The sequence below is a fragment of the Sylvia atricapilla genome, chromosome 5 (assembly GCF_009819655.1).
Source record: "Sylvia atricapilla isolate bSylAtr1 chromosome 5, bSylAtr1.pri, whole genome shotgun sequence".
Taxonomy (NCBI): domain Eukaryota; kingdom Metazoa; phylum Chordata; class Aves; order Passeriformes; family Sylviidae; genus Sylvia; species Sylvia atricapilla.
Window position 1 is genome coordinate 10,444,175 of NC_089144.1, and position 19,030 is coordinate 10,463,204.

Consider the following 19,030-nt stretch of genomic DNA (forward strand, 5'->3'; position numbering starts at 1 on the left):
TTATTAACCATTCCTGAAGTTTTTATTTTCCTGTATTTGGCCAACTAGCCCTCAAATTGAGAAGAATCTCAACATCCCTTTGAGCCAGTTTATAAACTCCCAGTTCATTTAGTGCTGCTGTTGCAGATGGCTGGCTTGGCTTTAATGGTTCATTTTCTGAAGCCGACTGTAGGACATCCTTCAGAAGCAAGGCAGAGCCAACATTCAGGTTCAGGATAATGCAGGCTTCTTTTATGCTAGAGGAAAAATTACATGGATTAACGTAAGCAGCACAAATTTAAACGGAACAAAAAACCTTCCACGCTCCATGTTGGTTTAAAAATACTCAGATTTCAGCCCCAATTAGCTGAAGATTTTGATGCTGGACTCTTTAGGAGACTGTGGGCCAGTGAAAAAAACTAACCAGAAAAGAGTAGCAGCTTCTCATCTGTGACTGCAACTAGACTGCTACCCAAGACAGTCCTGAGGAGGAACATAGTTTTAAGTAATCCTTCTTAAAATAAAGTTTATTGTGCTGTAACTGTATCTTTGAGTGCTTTATTTGGCCCAGATTTCAGAGGTTTGTGCTACTTAATATTCCTTCCATGATTTTATGTAGACATTCTGACTGCACAAAATACTCCAAGACACATACCACACTCTCTTGCTTTCTGAGTACATGCTGCAGAATCAGCTTTCCAAGTTGAAAACATCAGATGCATGAATGATCCACACATTTAAAGTGTGGATCAAAACTAACCGTGAAAATAATCTGGGTTTTAAGTAGAACACTTGTACTTCTCTGGACACTCACTTCTGAAATACCAGTAGATCAGAAGTTGGCCTACTTACTGCTTGAAGTAGTTTTCTGGCCTCTTGCAGTAGTGTGAAAATAAGGGGAACAAATTCCGACTCATGTCAAACTGGAGCTGTGCTGCTCCTCCTTCGTTGAAATGATTCACCATAATGACCTACAAACACAAAGAGGTGCATCTGCTGTTCAAGCCAGTCACTGACACCTCCATGGCCCTGCACAGGTCCCACTGATACCCACTTCCTGATAGATGTACAGATCCACTTTCTCTGCAAGCATTTGCCAGAAGATTTTGAACAGTGAGTGGCAGAGCTGCTGCTCCAGTTGTAGCAAACGGTCTCGCAGCGTCTGCAACATGGGGCACGCGGTGCTGGACAGAGACATCACTGCCTGCTCTGCCTGGGAGGGTAAAGACAACCACCTGAAAGAACCAGTGCACTGCAATCATTAGAATGAAATCATTCATATTACAGCAACTGAAGTTAAAATTGCCCTTTAAAAAATCTTACCCATTTACAATGTTTCAGAGACAATTCTTTCGCGCTTCTAAAAGTTATCGGTCTAATGCTATGTTTGAATTTCATTTAATATTAAACTCATACTTTAGTTATAAAATCTCTGAATGTGTCTTTCTAGGGAACCCCATCTAACCTGAAAATCATTGGGTTCTATTCCTTTTATGAAGTACTTCAGAAACTCTACTCAGGAGAAAATGTTCAAGAAGCCCTAGGAGTCTGTGAGGACAGAACAGTCATGACAAGCCATTTTGCATAAAATCTTCAGTACTACGATGAAGAAAATAATTCCTGCTCAAAATAGAAAACTAGAATGAACCAGAATCTTTCCTAGGGTTTTTAACTAATGCATCCACTAATTGAGAAACTACTTTATAAAATATAGCATGACAATGGTCCCAGGGTAAGAATAAAAAGAATTTTCCAGAACTTACTACCTTGCAGCTTTCCTACTCGAGAAAAAAATATTGCCTATTATCTATCCTTGCCTTTAGTTACCTCAGTATTTTTAACAGGGAATAATACCGTAACATGTGAAGAGACTAAATAAACAGAATCACCTCTCTTTTTTGTACAGCTTTGCAGCATCTTTGACCTCTCTGAAGACATGATCCACTTGTCGTGTCAGCATGTCGTGCTTCAGGCGCTCCAGGAGGTTGATCATGTCATCGAAGACAGAGCTCTCCATGGACGCCAGCTGTCCCAGCTGGAGCTGGCTCACCGTGTCACTTTCTGCACGAACCTCTAGCTCAGCCTGCTGCAGCTGCAAGAAGAACTAGGCAAACAAAACCAGAGAGGAGCACCACAGGAAATAATCTTACCCCTTGAACTTTTCATTGGTACTAACAAAGTTCTAGAAAACACTCTCCCCCTGGCGCATTTATAAAATTAAAAAATTAAGATTTTAAAAACAGTTTTGTTTCTTTCCCTGTGGTCCTGATTTAGTGAAAAACAAAACATGGTGGTTTAATCCTAGTGATGGAACTGATACAAGTTTCAGATAGGTAAATGGAATAGATCTAAAGGAATACTAAAAAGTTACTTTAAGACTGACAGCAGCATGCTTTTAAAAAACCCTACCTCCGCTTCTTTAAGATTTGCAAAAGTAAACTTTAATTGTACTTTTTTATCAATGATTATTCATTGAATCATAACTCTACTGTGCTGACAACAGCAAGAATTGAGGTTATCAAGATCAGTGTGACACTGTGGTAACAGCTTGCTGGTTTTGCTTTTAAGCAGATCAAGACATTGTAGTAGATGCAGTCATACAACATGAAGTCAAGTCAAGGTCAGCCCCTGCTAGAGCCACAGCTTCCTGTGAAGACAGTAAGAATTTGGGGGCTGCCCACAGCACACACAATGCCTTATTCTGCACGTTCTGTGTGTAACAGGTTTTTTGACCTTTAGCACCAAGAGCCATAGAAAAGCTGAAATTCTGCCCTGGGCCCTGCTGCCACCAGGCTGTTGTACAGCAATCACTAATTCCTGTTATCAGTGAGTGGCCTTTCTGGGCCACACCTGAACTGGGCTGCAACACAGACACCCACGTGGGATCTCTCTAAGCTCTCCTGCCATGGGAGGAGTTCAAGCACCAGGCAATGACTGCTGCTCGGGTTCACAGATCTCCAACATCAATTCATTTTTTTTTAACAATAAAAATAAAGTCAAAGAAACTACTTTTTGAGGTCTCTTCAGATTATTCCATTTCCCTGGCTCTGTATTTCCCTAGAAAGTTTCTAATTGGCAGCTTAGGCCTCCAACAGTAACTTGTCCTTATTTATGCATATTTTGCGAAATCTGAATTTATATCTCATTATACTTTTTCAGTAATTAATTCTCCTGAATACACCCAGAAAGTGTTGAGAATAAATGGTCTTAACGAAACAAACATCCACAGGCCATTTTAAAGTTGGTTTTTTTTGAAGAAGAAGAATGATTACTTACTACATTGTCAGCCCAGTCTGCCAAAACTGTTGCTATATAGTTGACAGCATTAAGGATTGCACAGTATCGGAACCCTAAGGAAGCTCTTGTCTCTTCCTTCATTACTTGAGTTAATCGTATCCTGAAATCATCAACCAACTCCTTCTGTAGGCCCAGGAACTGGAGTTTTCTGGAAGCTGTTGGAAGATTCTTATACCTGTCTGCAAAGACATTAATAAAATGTTTTTAGGCTTTCCGACACTTAATAAAAGCTTTTCAAAAAGAAACATTACAGGCATCTTACTGTACTACCTCACACCTATGAAAACATCATATAGTCAGTATTTAAATGTCAGTATTGAAAACAGCTGTTATTTCAATGTTTTCAGGGAAACTGCCCATTCAAAAGTTCAGCATGGAATGACTTTCATCCCCCTTCTGATTCCATGAGCAGTTTGTATTCTAACACTTGAAGCAATGTGTGGTAATACCACACCCTCCAGTGTGCCCCTAAAGTGTCCTCACACAGAGAAAGACAAAGCCAGTGAAGATGCAATTGTCTCATGAAAACATACTCGCTCTTATGTGCTACTGCAAAAAAAAAAAAAGAGAAGTTACTTGATAGCTTCTGAATTGTCACAGATTCAAAGGGACTATTAGGATTTATTACTGCATTGCAGCAAAATATATTCTACCAACTATGAGATAGTATGGTAAATATCAAATGTATATTATTAATTATTATTTTGGAAACATGTCGCTAGGTCAAGATTATTCATGCATGAATTGGTGTCCAAAATACAAAATGAACAGGAAGCTTTTATTAAACTGCAAACATCACAACTTTTCAACATTATTTGGTGACTACTGCTGACAATGAATATTTAGTAAAGCATTTAGTAAAGAAATCTGTTAGCTGAAGGTTTTTTACTGTTCATTACAAATATGAGCAATGCCCCTAGGTATAATTACCTGTTATAACTAACAAGAGAGTCATAAAAGTTTCAGCACAGTCTGGAACTTTCATTTCATCTACATCAGAGATATCTTTGTACTGTGATATCCATGCAGCCTCTGATGAAAGCATAGAGTCCATTTTCTGAAGAGCAACTGAGATGCAAAAAAACTTGTCAGTTAAGTTTTTAAATTTAAAGTAAGTTCAGTTTTTAACAAAAGCTCCTCCCAAATATATTAACATAAAAGCCTTATCTCTAGTAAGTTAAATTTTGCATTTTCAGGTTATAAAAACTATTGACAATTCATTTCATGCAAAACCAGCTTCAATGTATCTGCATTTGCAATGCTGTTGACAGAGTTAAATGCCAGAACCGATTGAGAGGTTGGGTTTTGTTTTTTAAGAATTGGCTTGCTCCTTTCCAATACATTTCTTCTTCATTTCTCAAAACCTAACACCTCGCCCTTATTTCAATTTAAAGTCCATCTCTGTCTGCACACATAACATTCACATTTGTCTAAAAATAAGCCCACCTGATTGCATACAGCTTAGGGGAAAGAGTCCCACAAAATACAGAAGTACTGTTGAAGCCTAATCAGTTTTTATTCAGAATAATTACAGAGCATCAAAATACGTATGTTTTTGGTAGTAGCCCAGTCCAAGTGACTTATCCAATTTAAGAAGCTGTGTAAGTAGACGCATACTTTCTGACTGTGCAATTTAAAGGCCAACAAAATGCACTGGAAATCTTACATTTTTTTTCCACTGTTAGCCACCTCTGGAAGCAGGATTCTTCTGACAGAATGTGCATGCAGCTGGGAAGGCTGCTGAGATAACCATGAACGCTGTATAACTCTCTCTCAAACAGAAGTACCTCATCCACAAGGTGACAAAAGAGTGTATCATCATACAACAGGCAGGGGATATCAGCAGCCAGCTTCTCCAAAATCAGCATTACTAGAGCACGAGAGAATTCAAGCTTTGGAAAGGAGAGAAGTGAATGTCAGAGACATGTGCAAACATGTACACAAGAAACTGCTACTGGACTGTCTCACCACGTACACGTTTCAGTGGAAATGGGCCAACACAAATATATCAGAAGCTGACTTAGATATTTATATTCACATTTACAAACCATTTAATGACTTACTCCAGCATTTACTGAAGATCCTGCCTTGTCCAGAATTGGCTGGATTTTGTCATCAAGGAACTTGGAATGATTTCCAATCCACATAAGTACTTGTGTTAAATACCACTCAGGCTGATTAAAAAAAAAAAAAAAAAAAAATTAAATGCATCCAAACATTTATTCAAGTGCTACTAGTATTTTCAGACAAATTTCTACTAAAAATACAACTCTCTTTCCCTGCCTTCTCTTGATCTTAGGTCACACAAGTCTTTCACTCTGTTTTACTTAACTTTCATATATATAAAAGCATTGACAGAAAAATATTTCTGGATTTTCATTATCTTAAATGTACCAAATACTGTGTTCCTCAAGCAAAAGTTCCATTTTTATTTCTCCTTTCTCTACTGCTTTCTCACTCATGTGAACCTTGTTTCTGCTTCATATACTTCTTCCTGTTCTCCTGTGTGGCCCTTATTTCTTGGTACAACAAAAAGGATGTGCTCCAGAGAAAAGCTCTGCTCTTATTGTTATTGTGCCTAACCTCAGGCCCACCTTTCCCCTAGAAGTGGGGACTCTATCATCTTCTCATTTCACATTGTAATGCCTTTAAGCTTTTTCAGTTTCCACACCTAAAAATATGGGCTGCAGGCTTTGATGAACACCTCTTTCAGTGTTAGTGCAAGTGGAAGCAGTTCCTGTTTTCCTCACTCCCAACAGCTAAAGAAGCTTCTGCTGAGGTGCACTCACATTCTGGGTGTCTGTTTCTCACCTCTGTATTCATTTTCACTTGTCTCATTAATTTTATCATGCTTGGGTTGTTGTTTTTTTTGACACTCCTTCCCCAGCTGGGCAAGGTCATTGTGAACTCTGAGCCTCTCCTCTGAAATACTGTTAATCCTGTCCAGGTTGCTGTCTTTTAAATATTTTACATTGGTATTTTCTTTATTGCATTAGCCAAGTAATTACTAAAAAAAAAAAGAAAAAGGACCCCCCCAAAAAAACCCCAACCAACTAAAACCACCAAACCAAACCAAAAACCCAAAAATAACCAAAAAAATCCCCCAAAAACATCACAACCCAAATTTCAGCAAGGCTCTGTTGAAATATTTTTCTGACCTGACACTAGATTCCTTGCAAACTTTTCTGAACAAGTTCTTCTTTTTTTAAATAGTTGTTCCCCTATTGTTGTTTGCAAATTCTGTGTGTTGCACATAATTTTCCCACCCACTTTAAAAATAATTTTGTTCGTATCTAAAACACCTCTTTTCCACTAAAACACACAAAAGTATTTTAAAAAGCGCTGTAGTAGTATCTGTCAAGATTGCAAATGTATTTAGATTTACACAAGATGGTGACCATAAGCAGACTTGTGCAACAGGATGTTACAAAAAAACTCTCAAACTCTACTCCAGATGTGTTCCAGTGGCGTTAATGCAATGAAACCCATTCCAGTGGTAACTCTCAGATAAAAATCCTCAGTATTTGAAGGCAATTCACACAGAAAGTGAGTCAGTTTCCAACTGGTAGACTTGGCATCTCTTGTTTCATGTCAATTAAAAACTTCAACACATTAGAAAAAAGAATTATTTAACAGTACCTTAAACTAATCACATTTCATATCCTAACGCAGAATCCAGTATTTTCAGTTACAGGAAGGTAGTAAAACACAATGCCAAAAATCAAAGTCACAGCCTTTGAGCTCAAGAAATACAGAGCAGTGCAAAACCATTTGCAACAAGACAGAGGAAATTAATCAAAACTTATGAACAGACGGGAGTCAGTCTAAGATTGTAATAATGCTTTATGAAGGACCTGGGCAAGGGAAAAATATTGCCTCACCCAGAGAAAATGCCTGTGCCTCTGAAAGGTTCCCAAATGCTATCTCAGTGTCCGTCCACACTTAGGTAAGGCACAGGAACTGCAGTTTTGAAAAATCCTAATTCTGGAAAGTGTGTAACCTATACAATTAAATACAGCAATCTAGAGGTTGCTTACAGAGCAATTTAGAAATGTCAAACCACTTTCTCCCATACCTTGTTAAGAACATTGGTTTGTTTATTTCCAGTGAAATGATACTTGAATCTTTTCTGAAGAGGATTCAGCATGATCTGTATGGGAAGGACAATTGGTGGGGAAGGGGGTAAAGGGTACTTTTCTGGCAGTTGTTTAGGTTTGGTTAACAGCTCATCTCTTAAGTGTGACAGTCAAGGATGAATGCAAGTGTTAAATTACCTCAGCATCCTCACTTCAATAGAATGGGCTTATAAGAATGAACACTGCTTAGTTCTACACCATTGACTGAAGGCAGTATTATGAAAACAATACAATTCCTCAAACTGAAAAGATACTCAAAATATTCCCCTTTATGCAATATTAAATATAACTCAGGCCTTTAGGAATTATTTATTCAATGACAATACATGTCCTTTAAGTCTGTTTGATTTAGGAAACTTGGAAAAACCCAGCAAACCACCATTGTCAGAAACAAACACAGTGGCTGTCCAAGAGACACACTTATTCATATTTGTTAAAGGAGGATGAGGACTCCTGGGATTAATAAATGCAACATATGATTTCCCATTTTCATGTAATGGATTTAAGTGAGCCACTCTGACAAACCACAATTGTTACCAACTCAGGATTGTGTACAATGGCCTTGCATCTTTCCACTACATGATTAAAAAAAAAAAAAAAAAAAAAAAGCCACAGTCACAAACATACAAAGGCTTAGTTGACCTTTAGTTTTAACTAATTTTTTGTGAATTATTTAATCCATAAAAATGAGGGACAGAATGAGCAGCAGTGCCCTCTGAGCAACCTCAAAGGCAGACTATGATTGCTGCACAACAAAAATTCTCCTGCAGTCTCCCCTTTTTGTAAATTCCCCTTCCAAGACATGTGTTTAGTTTTCCCTCTTTTCCTTCTGGGGTGGGACATATTAAAGTGATTAAAGCTGAATTCACATATAGGCTATAAAAGGAAAAGCATTAACTGTGTCTAATAAAACATACATCACCATTTTTCATTAACATGCATGGGCCAAGGTACCAAACAGTATAAGGCCAAATCCTCACACAACCTGAACTATCAGCTGCCATGAGAGCACTGGATCTCATAATGTGGAGTTGAAATGTTTCTACTGACAAAAAGGACAACTTTGGCACTTGGCATTTTCTAAATGCCAAAAAAAACCCCCAAACACCCCCTCTGCCCCCCAAATCCCCACAACATTCTAATGTTAAAACAAAGTAACATAAATCGTGTTTAGGGAGAATAAAACTTTAAATAAATCTCCCGAGAATGTGCGTCTCTAACGGTTTTTATTCCTGCTAAAATGCACCGGAGGAATTAAAAAGGATACGAGGTTTGCAGCTTCAGAAGCTGACAGAACAGCATCTCCAGGTTGTTGTACACCTCGGGAGCGTTGGCTGGTGCAGCAAGGCCAAATGCCTGGGACTGAGGGGGCCCCACAAAGGGCCAACGGAGCTGTGTCAGCACCTCCTCAAAGTCACTGCAACACAAAACAAGCGCTGGGATACAGAGTCACAGTACAGCGTAAAGGTGAGGGAGTCACAGTGTCTCTCTCTCACCTTGTCAATTTGTCCTTAAGGATTTTATGCCAGAACTTAACAGTGGATCTCACAAAATCAAGAAGATGAGAGCAAGATGACTCCTGAAGTTTAATATCCAGCTCTGCCATGAATGCTAGAGTACTGGCTGCCTCTGGAACATTGTTGGTCATCAGGTATTGTTGAATGCTATCACTATAAAACACAAAAACGTCAAGGCCAAACGTTCATTAATGATAACAGGAGAGAATCATTTGTATATTGAAAAGTAAAGACAAAATTCTCTCGAATTTAAAATACTTTAATAAAGGGATAAACCAGGTTACCACTCTCAGAACATACACACAGCACTCAGAAGCTTTACCTCAGCTCTTCTATGCGAGAAATCCACCTGAGGTAGGCCAGGTGCCGCTCGATCTCTTCCACCTGGCCGATCAGCACATCCAGATCCTCCATCCACGGCTGAGCTGTCAGCAAGTGCCTGCTGATGGACTCAGACAGAACAGTTTCCTCCTCCAGAAGCTGACTCAGAGACTTTTTGGAATCTTCTGCATTCTTTAAGGCGTTCTGAATTCTTTTAGGGACTTCGGACGAAACTGTAAGGACCTGCATTGACAGAAGAGTATTAAGGCAGACATAAAAGCACTGCACTGTGTAGAGCAGTACCATTTGAGAGAGATACTGATACATCTCATTTACTTTCATACTCTTAATCAGTCACACAGCATGCTTGGAAGAAGAAAAATAATAAACCAGAAAGATGCTTACCTGTTCTTCTAAGTGCTTTTTGTTTTCAGATAGCTTTTCAATCAGGCTGTCTAGCTTCCCCAGGGAATCATAGTCATTTCCAAGTTCTCTTTCCACAAATTCAGAAACATAGTATGGAATATCACAGTGGTCTAGATCTCTAGTGACTTCTTTCTTTCTAACAGCAATGCTTGCCATGTTTTCTTTCTCTGCAATACTGAGTATATGATTTCTAATTAGCAGACAATAAGACAGCGCAAACAAATATTATCTTCTGAAGAACAAAACTCTATGAAAAGTTCAATTTAAACTGAGACCGAAATATTATATTCATTAATTATACTGCTTTAAGTGAGACAATTTGCTGGCCTAGGTCTAATCCGAGGTCTGATAAAACCTTGCCTACACATCCAACAGGTGATTTACTATATTTTAACTACCAAGAGAAATACATCTGTTAATTTCTTCCTTCCCCAAAAGCATTAATTCCATTGAAAACAGTTAAATAAATATGCAGTTCCTACATATATAATATAAAAAGCTTAACTACAAAGACAGAAAAAAAAAAAAAAAAAAGGAAGATAATGTTCCACTTTGCCTTTTCAAAAGTTTAGGATATTTCAGAGATACCAACTCATGACTGATGTGTTACCAGCAAAGTATCCATATGGGCCTAACAATAACTTAGAAAGTAAATTAATAACTGAAATATTTACCAAAAAAATCCCCAGAGTATAACATAAAAGACATTTGCTGATCCACACAATTGGCAGCATCCAGAGAAACCTGACACTGAGAGGATGTTCACAGTGAAACAAAAAAGGCAACAATGACAACTGTATGGCCAGTTTAATCCTCAACCTCTTTTGAAAGTGATACTTTCAAAAGAGTATTTAAAAATAAAAACCTATACACTTGCACTTCATCTGCTACAAGGTTTAATTAAGTTAAAACTCCTATTAAACCGACAAGTGAGTCAGTTTAATAGTGAAAAAGTGGTGCAGCTGACGAGCCAGAGTTGTAGAGGCAATAGAGAGCACCAGGAAGAACAAACTGGGCGGCCAAGGGTGCTGCAGAGCAAGAAGCGAATAAAGCAAGCAGAACAGTAAAACGCCTGTTTGCAGCAATGTAAACAATGCGGCAGGAAAAAACTAACCGAGCGGTGTTCTTTTCATAGTTAGCGGAGAGGATCGGGTTACAGCAGAGAGGAACAGGACCCTGGGCACATCCCTCCCGGCGGCTGCCCGCTCAGCCCCGCGGCTCAGCACCCACCTCGGCCCGAGGGCCGGGCCCTCCCCGGGCCGGCTGAAGGCTCTGCGGGCTCCGGGAGGCTGCCAGCGAAGCGCCGCCGGCCTCGGCCCGGCCCGGGCGGCCAGCCAGCCCCTCAGCGGCTCGGCGAGCCCTTCCTGCCGCGCCCCGGGCGCCGGCCGACGAGCGGCGGCTTCCCCTCGCAGCACGGTGCCGCGGGGACGGGAGGGCCGCGGGTGTCGCCGCCCGGAGCCCTCAGCGAGCTCCCCGCCGCCCTCAGCCCTCAGCCCTCAGCGAGCTCCCCGCGGGTCCCCGCGCCTCAGCGCCGCCCCAGCGCCGCGTCAGCGCCGCCGCCAGTGACGGAGCGCGGGGCGCAGGCGCGGCACCGCCACAGCGCGGCCGGGGACTGTCCTGGGCTCCGGGCTCGGGGCGACACCGCCCGGGGACTGTCCTGGGCTCCGGGCCCCGGGCGACACCGCCCGGGGACTGTCCTGGGCTCCGGGCGACACCGCCCGGGGACTGTCCTGGGCTCCGGGCGACACCGCCCGGGGACTGTCCTGGGCTCCGGGCCCCGGGCCCCGGGCGACACCGCCCGGGGACTGTCCTGAGCCGGGCTCCGGGCTCCGAGCGACACCGCCCGGGGACTGTCCTGGGGCCCGTGCTCCGAGAACGCGGCCTTGGCCCCTCACGGCCCCTCCGCACACAGCCGCCGAGGCTGGCGACATGACTAGCAGCAGAGGCTTTGCATTTGGTTTAAAAGACCATGTTTCCTTAGAACAGCTCCACAGTCTTTTTTTTTTTTTTTTTTTCCCCGACAGGAAGGCTGGCATATTCCCTGCCAATGGGGAATGGACAGGCGTAAAGGCAGCACTTAGTGATACACGCTCAGAGTTTCAGGTTAATTTATTTTTAGTACCTGTTGGTACAGGTATTAGCTGGAAAATACAAGTATTTTCTCAATGAAAAGTCGGACTATTTAAAAGAGCTTTACAGCACACAAAAGCCTTGCTAACAGAATCCGCTACTGCATCAGTGCAAATGCTACCAGCAAAATTCCAGCAAATACCTATGTTCATCAGTATCTTAATTTGGTTGCAATTCATCTTTCTCAGTGTAATTCGTTGTATTTGCAAAGTCTTCAAGGTGGGCTGGACTTGTGAAAACATTCAGTGCTTGCCCAAAGAAAGCAAGCTAAACATTCTTCCAGGTCAGATGCCATTATAAACTCAATTCTAAAGACACATCCATGTAACAGCTCAAGCAACTTACTCATTCAGTAAAAAGCACCAGTCACTAAAATCTGTATCATCTTAGAGTCACCATCTTGCAAAGCACTACTGAAGTTAAATGCTAGCACTAAAAAAACTTAAAAAAATACAAATCTCTTACTGTGACTCTTAAAGTTTTGTACAGAACATGTAAATAAGAAAACGCTTTGTTAAAATGAAGTGATTTTGCAGTTCATTCAGCGCAACCACGTAGTATTCAGTTGTGTCTGGTTTTTTATGCTTGTGTCCATTTTCAAAACTTCTCGAATCGCCATGGTAGCGTAAGTGGATGGGGGAAGGGAGAACTCCATCTTTAGTGCCCTGAATTTGCCATCTATCAGAAGGTGTAAGAGACAAAAAGCAAGAACAAGGTTAAGGGCATATATAAATGCTAATTCTGGATGTCATCTAAACTGGACTAACAGCTTCCACAACCAACTTCTACAGCCCACAAAGCAAAACAACCACCACCATCACACTCCTGTTTATATCCACAGTGAAAAATTTAATGAAACAATTTTTTTTAACATTTCCTCTCAGCACAAAGTGCTGGTTTCAGAGTTTCCTTCTTTTAAAAGCAAACATTTGTTCTTTCAGACTGACCTCTCAGCCTGTTTTGACTTCTCTGAAAAAGCAGTGTCAGAACATTTTGTGACCAGAGTTAAGCATTTGGGTCATCTGTGTTCAGCACCAATAACACAAGCTCAGTATATAGACAATTTGTGATTTAATTCCACCTTTGTTAGTTGCAGACATTTACTGCTAAGCATTTACTTGATTTTACAGATGCCTGTAAGAAAATGTAACAGTCGATGCAGATGCTGGAGGAATGGCTTGCACCCTTGAGAAATTAGGGTCCTTATTTAGATACTTGGCTTTAGAGATCGTGGTTACCATTGCTTAACAGTTAATAGTTAAATGAAAGCTCTTCCTTAAAGGAGCTTTCAATATGTAGCAGTTGAAAGCAACAGCCAGATCAAACTTCTATTTAGCAAACCAGCAGAAAGATCAACTTACCTGCAGGGAGAACTGGTAATGGTTTTCCTTCCAGTTTATCCAAATCCGTAGTAAATAATGGGATTTTAGGATCATCATATGCAACAACTTCCCTTTATGATATACATAAAATTTATTATTATTAAATTATTTAGGTTAACACATTTTATATAAATGTGTGTTTATTGTAATAGTATTTTTATTATTATTACTGCAATTTGGCATTTACAGCTGAAATTAAATTAGGCAAAAAAACCCAGGTAAAGCTTTACATAGAAGACTTGCTTTGGCTTTATGAAGATTATTAAAAGACAACTGTAATTTAGTGAGAGGTTTCTTTGCACAACTCATCTGTTTGCCCTTGTGTGGTGCCAGAATTTCCTACCACAGAAGAAGTATAGTTCATGAAATCAAGGGAAGAACAGTGTCAACTCTAAGAGTAGGAGTGAAGCCTTTCAAACAGTCATCCAAACTTTGAAAGGGCTTAAACACATTCTACGATTTCTGCTGTTTATTTAACAGAAATCTCATATGTAACCATGAAGCTGAAAAACTAACTGGGAAGTAGATAAGCTTAATATTCATTATTGCTGATGGTTCAAGTGTATAAATATTTGTAATTTTCTGCTCCTTCCTAAGCCCTCTATATTTTATTCTGTGCATCAGTGATCATGTCTCACTGCACAATTGTACAGATCTCTGTTTAGAAGGTATTTATTCAGTTTCCATATGAAAACAAGGCTGTATCTTTAAGTAGGTTGAAGTGATACAATTTTTTCTGATTGACAGGTAATTGGAGACCAACTTTCTCAAAGACAGACTACAGAAAAACCCTGTTTTGAGTATTATCCATCATAGTTATGTTGAAACAATCTATGAAGTGTTCAGGCAAGCCCTGCAAGGAGTGAACAACTAGATAGATATCTTCATATTCCTCTGCTACAGAACCAGAGAACCAAGGAAGAAATAAGGGTATGGTTCCACTTCAGCTGCACTAAAAACAGGAGACAAGTGCAGCAAGATTCCTCTCTACCTATGTTTCAGTCTGTGTGGATGTCCTGTGGATCAGTCTCATGTTGTTTTGTACTTAAATAAACTCTGTGCTGTCAAATCAAGTGTAATTTCCTTTATGCTCCCACTCACCAGTTGACATTCTGAGGCCGAATGATAATCTTTCTGTATGCTCCAGAAAGTGAGTAATCTCTGATTTTATGCCTCATGTTGTTGATATCAAGGTTGTCAGCTACCAGCATCTCCTTGTAGGCCTCACCAACTGGAAGAGAGGAAAATATTTAATAGGAGAGAATGTAGTGTGGCCAATTTAAACAGCCTGTTTTCATAGATTGTTCCCTTCCCTTACATTTAGAAGTTTTCAGCAGATATGAGATAAATGCTACACAGAAGTTTAATCTTATTATTAAATCTTATTACCTGCTTACTTCTACACCCTGATTAGTAGAGGCAGAAACAAAGAACACATCAAATCAAATTTCATCTGAAAACAAAATTTACAAAATACTTTATTGACATTTAAATGCCATCTCATATATGCTTTCCAATTATCTAGACTTCACACGACTAATCTCAAGTATATGGAAAAAATAATTTAAAATAAAAGGCCAGATTACCCATTACTCTCTCATTAAAAAGCAGCAGAGAGAAATCAGTTGACAATTTGACAACCAAGCACTAGAACAGTTCAATTCCATATTGAGAAAAACGTGCAGGGAGCTCATGACCAACCTCATCTATAAGAACACATACAGCAGGGGAAACCCAGGTCCAGCTACAAAAAGGGACTGTATCAGCACTGTCCAGGCACACAGAAATGGTGTTAGGAAAGTCAAAGCTCTGCTACAGTCGAAAGCAGCAAATGACATCAAGACCAACAAGAGTTCTGCTGCAACATAAGGAATGAAAGAATACAAGGGAAGTGATGGTCTGATGCTAAATGGGGCAGTTGGTCTAGTGACAGACAAAAGGCTGATGGTCTCAGTGCCTCTTTGATCAGCAAAGTGCCCCAGGCCTCTCTTCTTAGAGACAAGGTTAAGAAAGAGAGGGACTACTAGTAGTGGGAAAAGATAAAGGTTGAGAGAGCTGGCTCACATCATGGTGAAGTTCTTTCTATTATCTCAGGGATTGTGCAGATCTAGGGATGTCTCAGACAACTGCAGAAAACCAAGTGTTACACCCAGCTTCAGAAAGAGCAGGAAAGATAATTAGGGAATTACAGACCAGTCAGGCTCACTCTGGTCCCTGGGAAAAATAATGGAGTTAATCCTTTTTGGGTACACAATGACTGTGGTTTTAATAAGGGGGAGAAAAAGGAAGAGAAAAAGCAAAAAATCCACCAACCTTACTGTCTTCTATGATGAAATTATTACACCTGTGGATGAGGGGAGAGCAGGGACTGTTGCCTGCCTTGCCTTTAGCAAGCTTTAGATGCTGTATTCCCACAGCATCTTTGTGTCTGAGGTTAGAACACCACAGTGGTAAGTGGGTAACTGCTGTCTGGCTCAGCACCTCCAAGTATAGTCACTACTGGTTGCACATCTACCTAAAAGCAGAGTTCCTCAAGGGACTGAGATGTGTCCTGTGAAATAGTGGAGAAGAGCTGGAATTTACTCCAGGCAATCAGTGGGCTAAACCAAGCTGGGGTGGCATTCAATACATGCAAGGACAGGACTGCCATTCAGAGGGACTGAGGCACACTAGAGGAATGGGCCAAGAGGAACCTCATGAAAACTCATCAAGGAGAAAGTCCTGTACCTGATTAACTCCTTGCAGTAGTACAGGTTAGTGAGAAATTCTGCTCTGCTGTCATCTGGGATTCCCAGTGGGAAGGAGACTGAGCAGAGCGCCCTGGCAGCAACAAAAGGCTGACATTAATGTTTTAGAGACCTGAAGTGATGTATTGCTTTAAAAGTCACCAAGGTTGAGTAGATCCAATCTTCCTTTTAAGAACAATCTTAAAGCAGACTTATGTTTTCAGAGTAAATATTTCAGTTAACAGTCAGACTTACTTTTATGCTTTGGATAAATAACATCAAATCCAGGCAATGGCATCACTACATCGTGGATAGTGTAGTTGTCAACATCCCCTTCTTCAATGTGAACAGCTGTGGCTACAGTCAGGACAGAAAAATGAAGTTACCAGTATGGATGCCTGCAAGAGTTTTAACTTCAGCTGAATTTAAAATGAAGCCTTTGATTGAAGTAAGCTTACTCTGAGAAAGATAACCATGTTTTATCTCCAATTAACAGACAACATTTCTAAGAAAAGAAGTAACAGCCTCCAAGGCTGTCACAGTTACTGGCAGAATCACAGCCAGTAACTAGAAGCTTCTAGCTTCCAGTGACTTAAAGCTACATGAAGTAAGGACTGCTAGAGGAACAGCTCTCCCTTCCATGTATCAGGCACACATAAAGGAGAAATACTGCAGGAAATGCCAGAGTAAATACCAGTGAAGAAAGTTTTAACTGAGTGGAGCTTCTGTTTTACAAGTCACTAATGCAATCAAAAACTTGTATGGTTAAAACTTCATAACGTCTTTCCACAGTTCCTCATAGCTCAACTAGGTTTGTGGTCATTCTTGAGAATAATCAGTCCTCCATAGTCTCTATTCCCTATCCAGTTATTTGAAAAGACAGGCTAACAAACAGCTCATGGAAGTGTAATACCTAACTTCCAACTCCTTGCACAATTTCTCTAAAATAGGCCAATGGATTCAGACATCACTGGGCTAAAATGGGTGAGAGAAAAGAAACCATGCAAGCAGCATCAGATGAACAGCTACATGCCTTGTTTTCCTAGGAATCTGAACTATACAGCATCATTGGCTTTGTCTGTTTTTACCTCCTTTAAGTATGAGATCTCCTGGTACAGCTCTAAGTCCATATTCTTCTATTCTCTTGCTCACCATATTATTCCACACATAACTCTGGTAGCTATGAATATACATTAAACGATTATTTCTTGGTATCTAGAGGCAAAGAAAAAAAAATTAAACACTAGAAAGATGCATGTTTTGTTTTTTTCTGACAATCCTAATCAAAAAGGTCTATATTTGAAATGTTACCTTATCCAGCAAAAAGACTTACACAATTTCTTGGTATCATATTTGATTTTTGTTCATTGTTTGAGAAAAGGATATGTGAAGAAATAATGCTTTTATACATTTGAAATCTTCACAAAAAAGAACTGTGCTTAAATTCACAGACCCCCCCCCACACACACACACACACACATTTTTTTTTAATTCTACAGGTCAAACATACAGGTCTATTATAAAACACTGAATTCATATTCAACCTCCTGAAATCTTAAGTAAACGTTGCAGCTGTGAAAGCAGAGTGTTATTCTAATTATCTTCTTCATAAACAAGAAATTATTCCCCAGATCCTACAATAGGCCCAGTAGTTTGCTAGTGATGAGGTATTTTCTCCAAAGACTTGATCTTGATTACACCACTTGAAAATGATAAGTGGATCCATCACCTCTATATCAGGCTGATTCATTAGCCCACCACCAGTTTGATTTATACTTTTAAAGCAACAGGAAAACACTAAAACTGAACATTTGCACAATTCTCAGATCCGTATTTTAGACAGCTACTAAGTACAACTGTATTACTTCCCACATACCAGAGAGATTGTTGTGTAAATTGGAAAGCTCATTATGCCTACATTAATTAGAGATGTCATCAGTCACTACACAGCAGTACTTCCAGCAAAAAGGCAGGATAAATGTAAAGATTTTTAAACTTAACCTTCTACTCATCAAGCATCAATGAGTCTATTTTAAATTCATCCTGATACCATCAAAAGAATGTTTATTCAAGTAAATACCACCCAGCTTTTACACTCACTATGCCAAATGCAGAGATTATGTTCTTCATTCCATACTTTAAGAGTCCACGTAGAAGCTGTCCTTCCACGCACCTTTTTACAGGTAGTTTCTTGAGGGCTGCTGCTGGATCTTTAGTCTTTGCCCATTCCTCTCTGCATTTGACTAAGTATCCCTTTTCAGCTAGAACAAGGATGCAAAATAAAAATATTTTAGCTAGACACCAAAAAAAAGCATACACCTCGCCTTTTGTTAAAACAGTTGAAAAATTAAAGTTTCAGTCATGGTAATTAGAGAGGAACAGAATCACAGAACACTTGAGGTTGGAAGGCTTCACATGGAGCTTGAGCAGATAATATGTATTCAGGTCCTTTTTCAGCCCCACTGCAAGAAACTGCACAGCAAGGAAAGTGAGGCAGAAAGGGAGAGTCTGAAGATTGCTTCTCCACTGCTAAACTGGCATAAGTTTTTCCTCAACACACAGTTCTTGGAGAGGAGGCAGAAACACATGATTTTTCAGTTCTCACCTCCTGGTCGTGGTTTTAATATCAAATCCATTACTTCATTCCAGTTGTTCTGTAGAATAGCTCTAGGATTCAAATAGGAAAGTGTATTAAGAACTGATTAAATCTATTTTAAAGGGATTCAGCCAACTTATCAAAAAAATAAGTATTAGTGTTTAGACTTATGCAATATTAAAAGTAGTGCTATTATGCAAGATAACTGCTGAAGCAAGTTCAGAAACAAGATCTTTCTTGAATCTAAATTTAAAACTGGTACAGGCAATATGTTAGAAAAATGTTCCCAAAAATACATTAAGTTACATGGTGATAAGAATAAAATTTAAAAAAAAAAGGGAGGAAGGATAAAAGCAACACATACCTGCCAATTTGATAAGTAGGAACAGCTGTGGTTCCAAATCTTTGCATTCCATAGTAATTAATGAATCCAATTTCCCTGAGTGAATGCATTGCTTGCTCTATCTGGTCATCAGTTCCTGTTATGTTTCTAGCATAAAAAAAAAAAAAATATAGACAG

General features: G+C 39.8%; 3 protein-coding genes across 9 annotated transcripts in view; 1 reads left to right on the forward strand and 2 right to left on the reverse strand.

The window, feature by feature from the left end:
• RINT1 (RAD50 interactor 1) lies at positions 1 to 14,308 on the reverse strand. Of its 2 annotated transcripts, XM_066318681.1 has the most exons (15): positions 14,290 to 14,308; positions 13,168 to 13,259; positions 9,656 to 9,851; positions 9,252 to 9,493; positions 8,909 to 9,082; positions 8,680 to 8,829; positions 7,352 to 7,508; positions 5,340 to 5,450; positions 4,943 to 5,168; positions 4,207 to 4,344; positions 3,256 to 3,455; positions 1,869 to 2,083; positions 1,034 to 1,214; positions 832 to 950; positions 1 to 236 (listed from the first exon to the last, which is right to left on the reverse strand). In XM_066318681.1, exons 3-15 carry the CDS (start codon positions 9,830 to 9,832, stop codon positions 23 to 25), a joined length of 2,304 nt encoding a protein of 767 aa, XP_066174778.1. In that variant the 5' UTR covers positions 9,833 to 9,851; positions 13,168 to 13,259; positions 14,290 to 14,308; the 3' UTR covers positions 1 to 22. The 2 variants fall into 2 exon arrangements, with proteins under 2 accessions (XP_066174778.1, XP_066174779.1); XM_066318682.1 differs by lacking the exons at positions 13,168 to 13,259; positions 14,290 to 14,308 and adding an exon at positions 10,907 to 11,157.
• SYPL1 (synaptophysin like 1) overlaps positions 1 to 19,030 on the forward strand; it is a 362,670-nt gene that overhangs the window by 197,628 nt on the left and 146,012 nt on the right. The gene's annotated exons all lie outside the window — the stretch shown is intronic.
• Positions 11,768 to 19,030, reverse strand: part of PUS7 (pseudouridine synthase 7) — a 22,138-nt gene continuing 14,875 nt past the window's right edge. For all 6 annotated transcript variants that reach the window (XM_066318692.1, XM_066318694.1, XM_066318688.1 and 3 more), the window contains 8 exons: positions 18,875 to 19,000; positions 18,520 to 18,581; positions 18,015 to 18,175; positions 17,003 to 17,129; positions 16,170 to 16,271; positions 14,290 to 14,419; positions 13,168 to 13,259; positions 11,768 to 12,484 (listed from right to left, as the gene is read on the reverse strand). In XM_066318692.1, the coding sequence (XP_066174789.1) occupies positions 12,348 to 12,484; positions 13,168 to 13,259; positions 14,290 to 14,419; positions 16,170 to 16,271; positions 17,003 to 17,129; positions 18,015 to 18,175; positions 18,520 to 18,581; positions 18,875 to 19,000 (937 nt within the window). In that variant the 3' untranslated portion in view covers positions 11,768 to 12,347. The remainder of the gene's footprint in view (positions 12,485 to 13,167; positions 13,260 to 14,289; positions 14,420 to 16,169; positions 16,272 to 17,002; positions 17,130 to 18,014; positions 18,176 to 18,519; positions 18,582 to 18,874; positions 19,001 to 19,030) is intronic.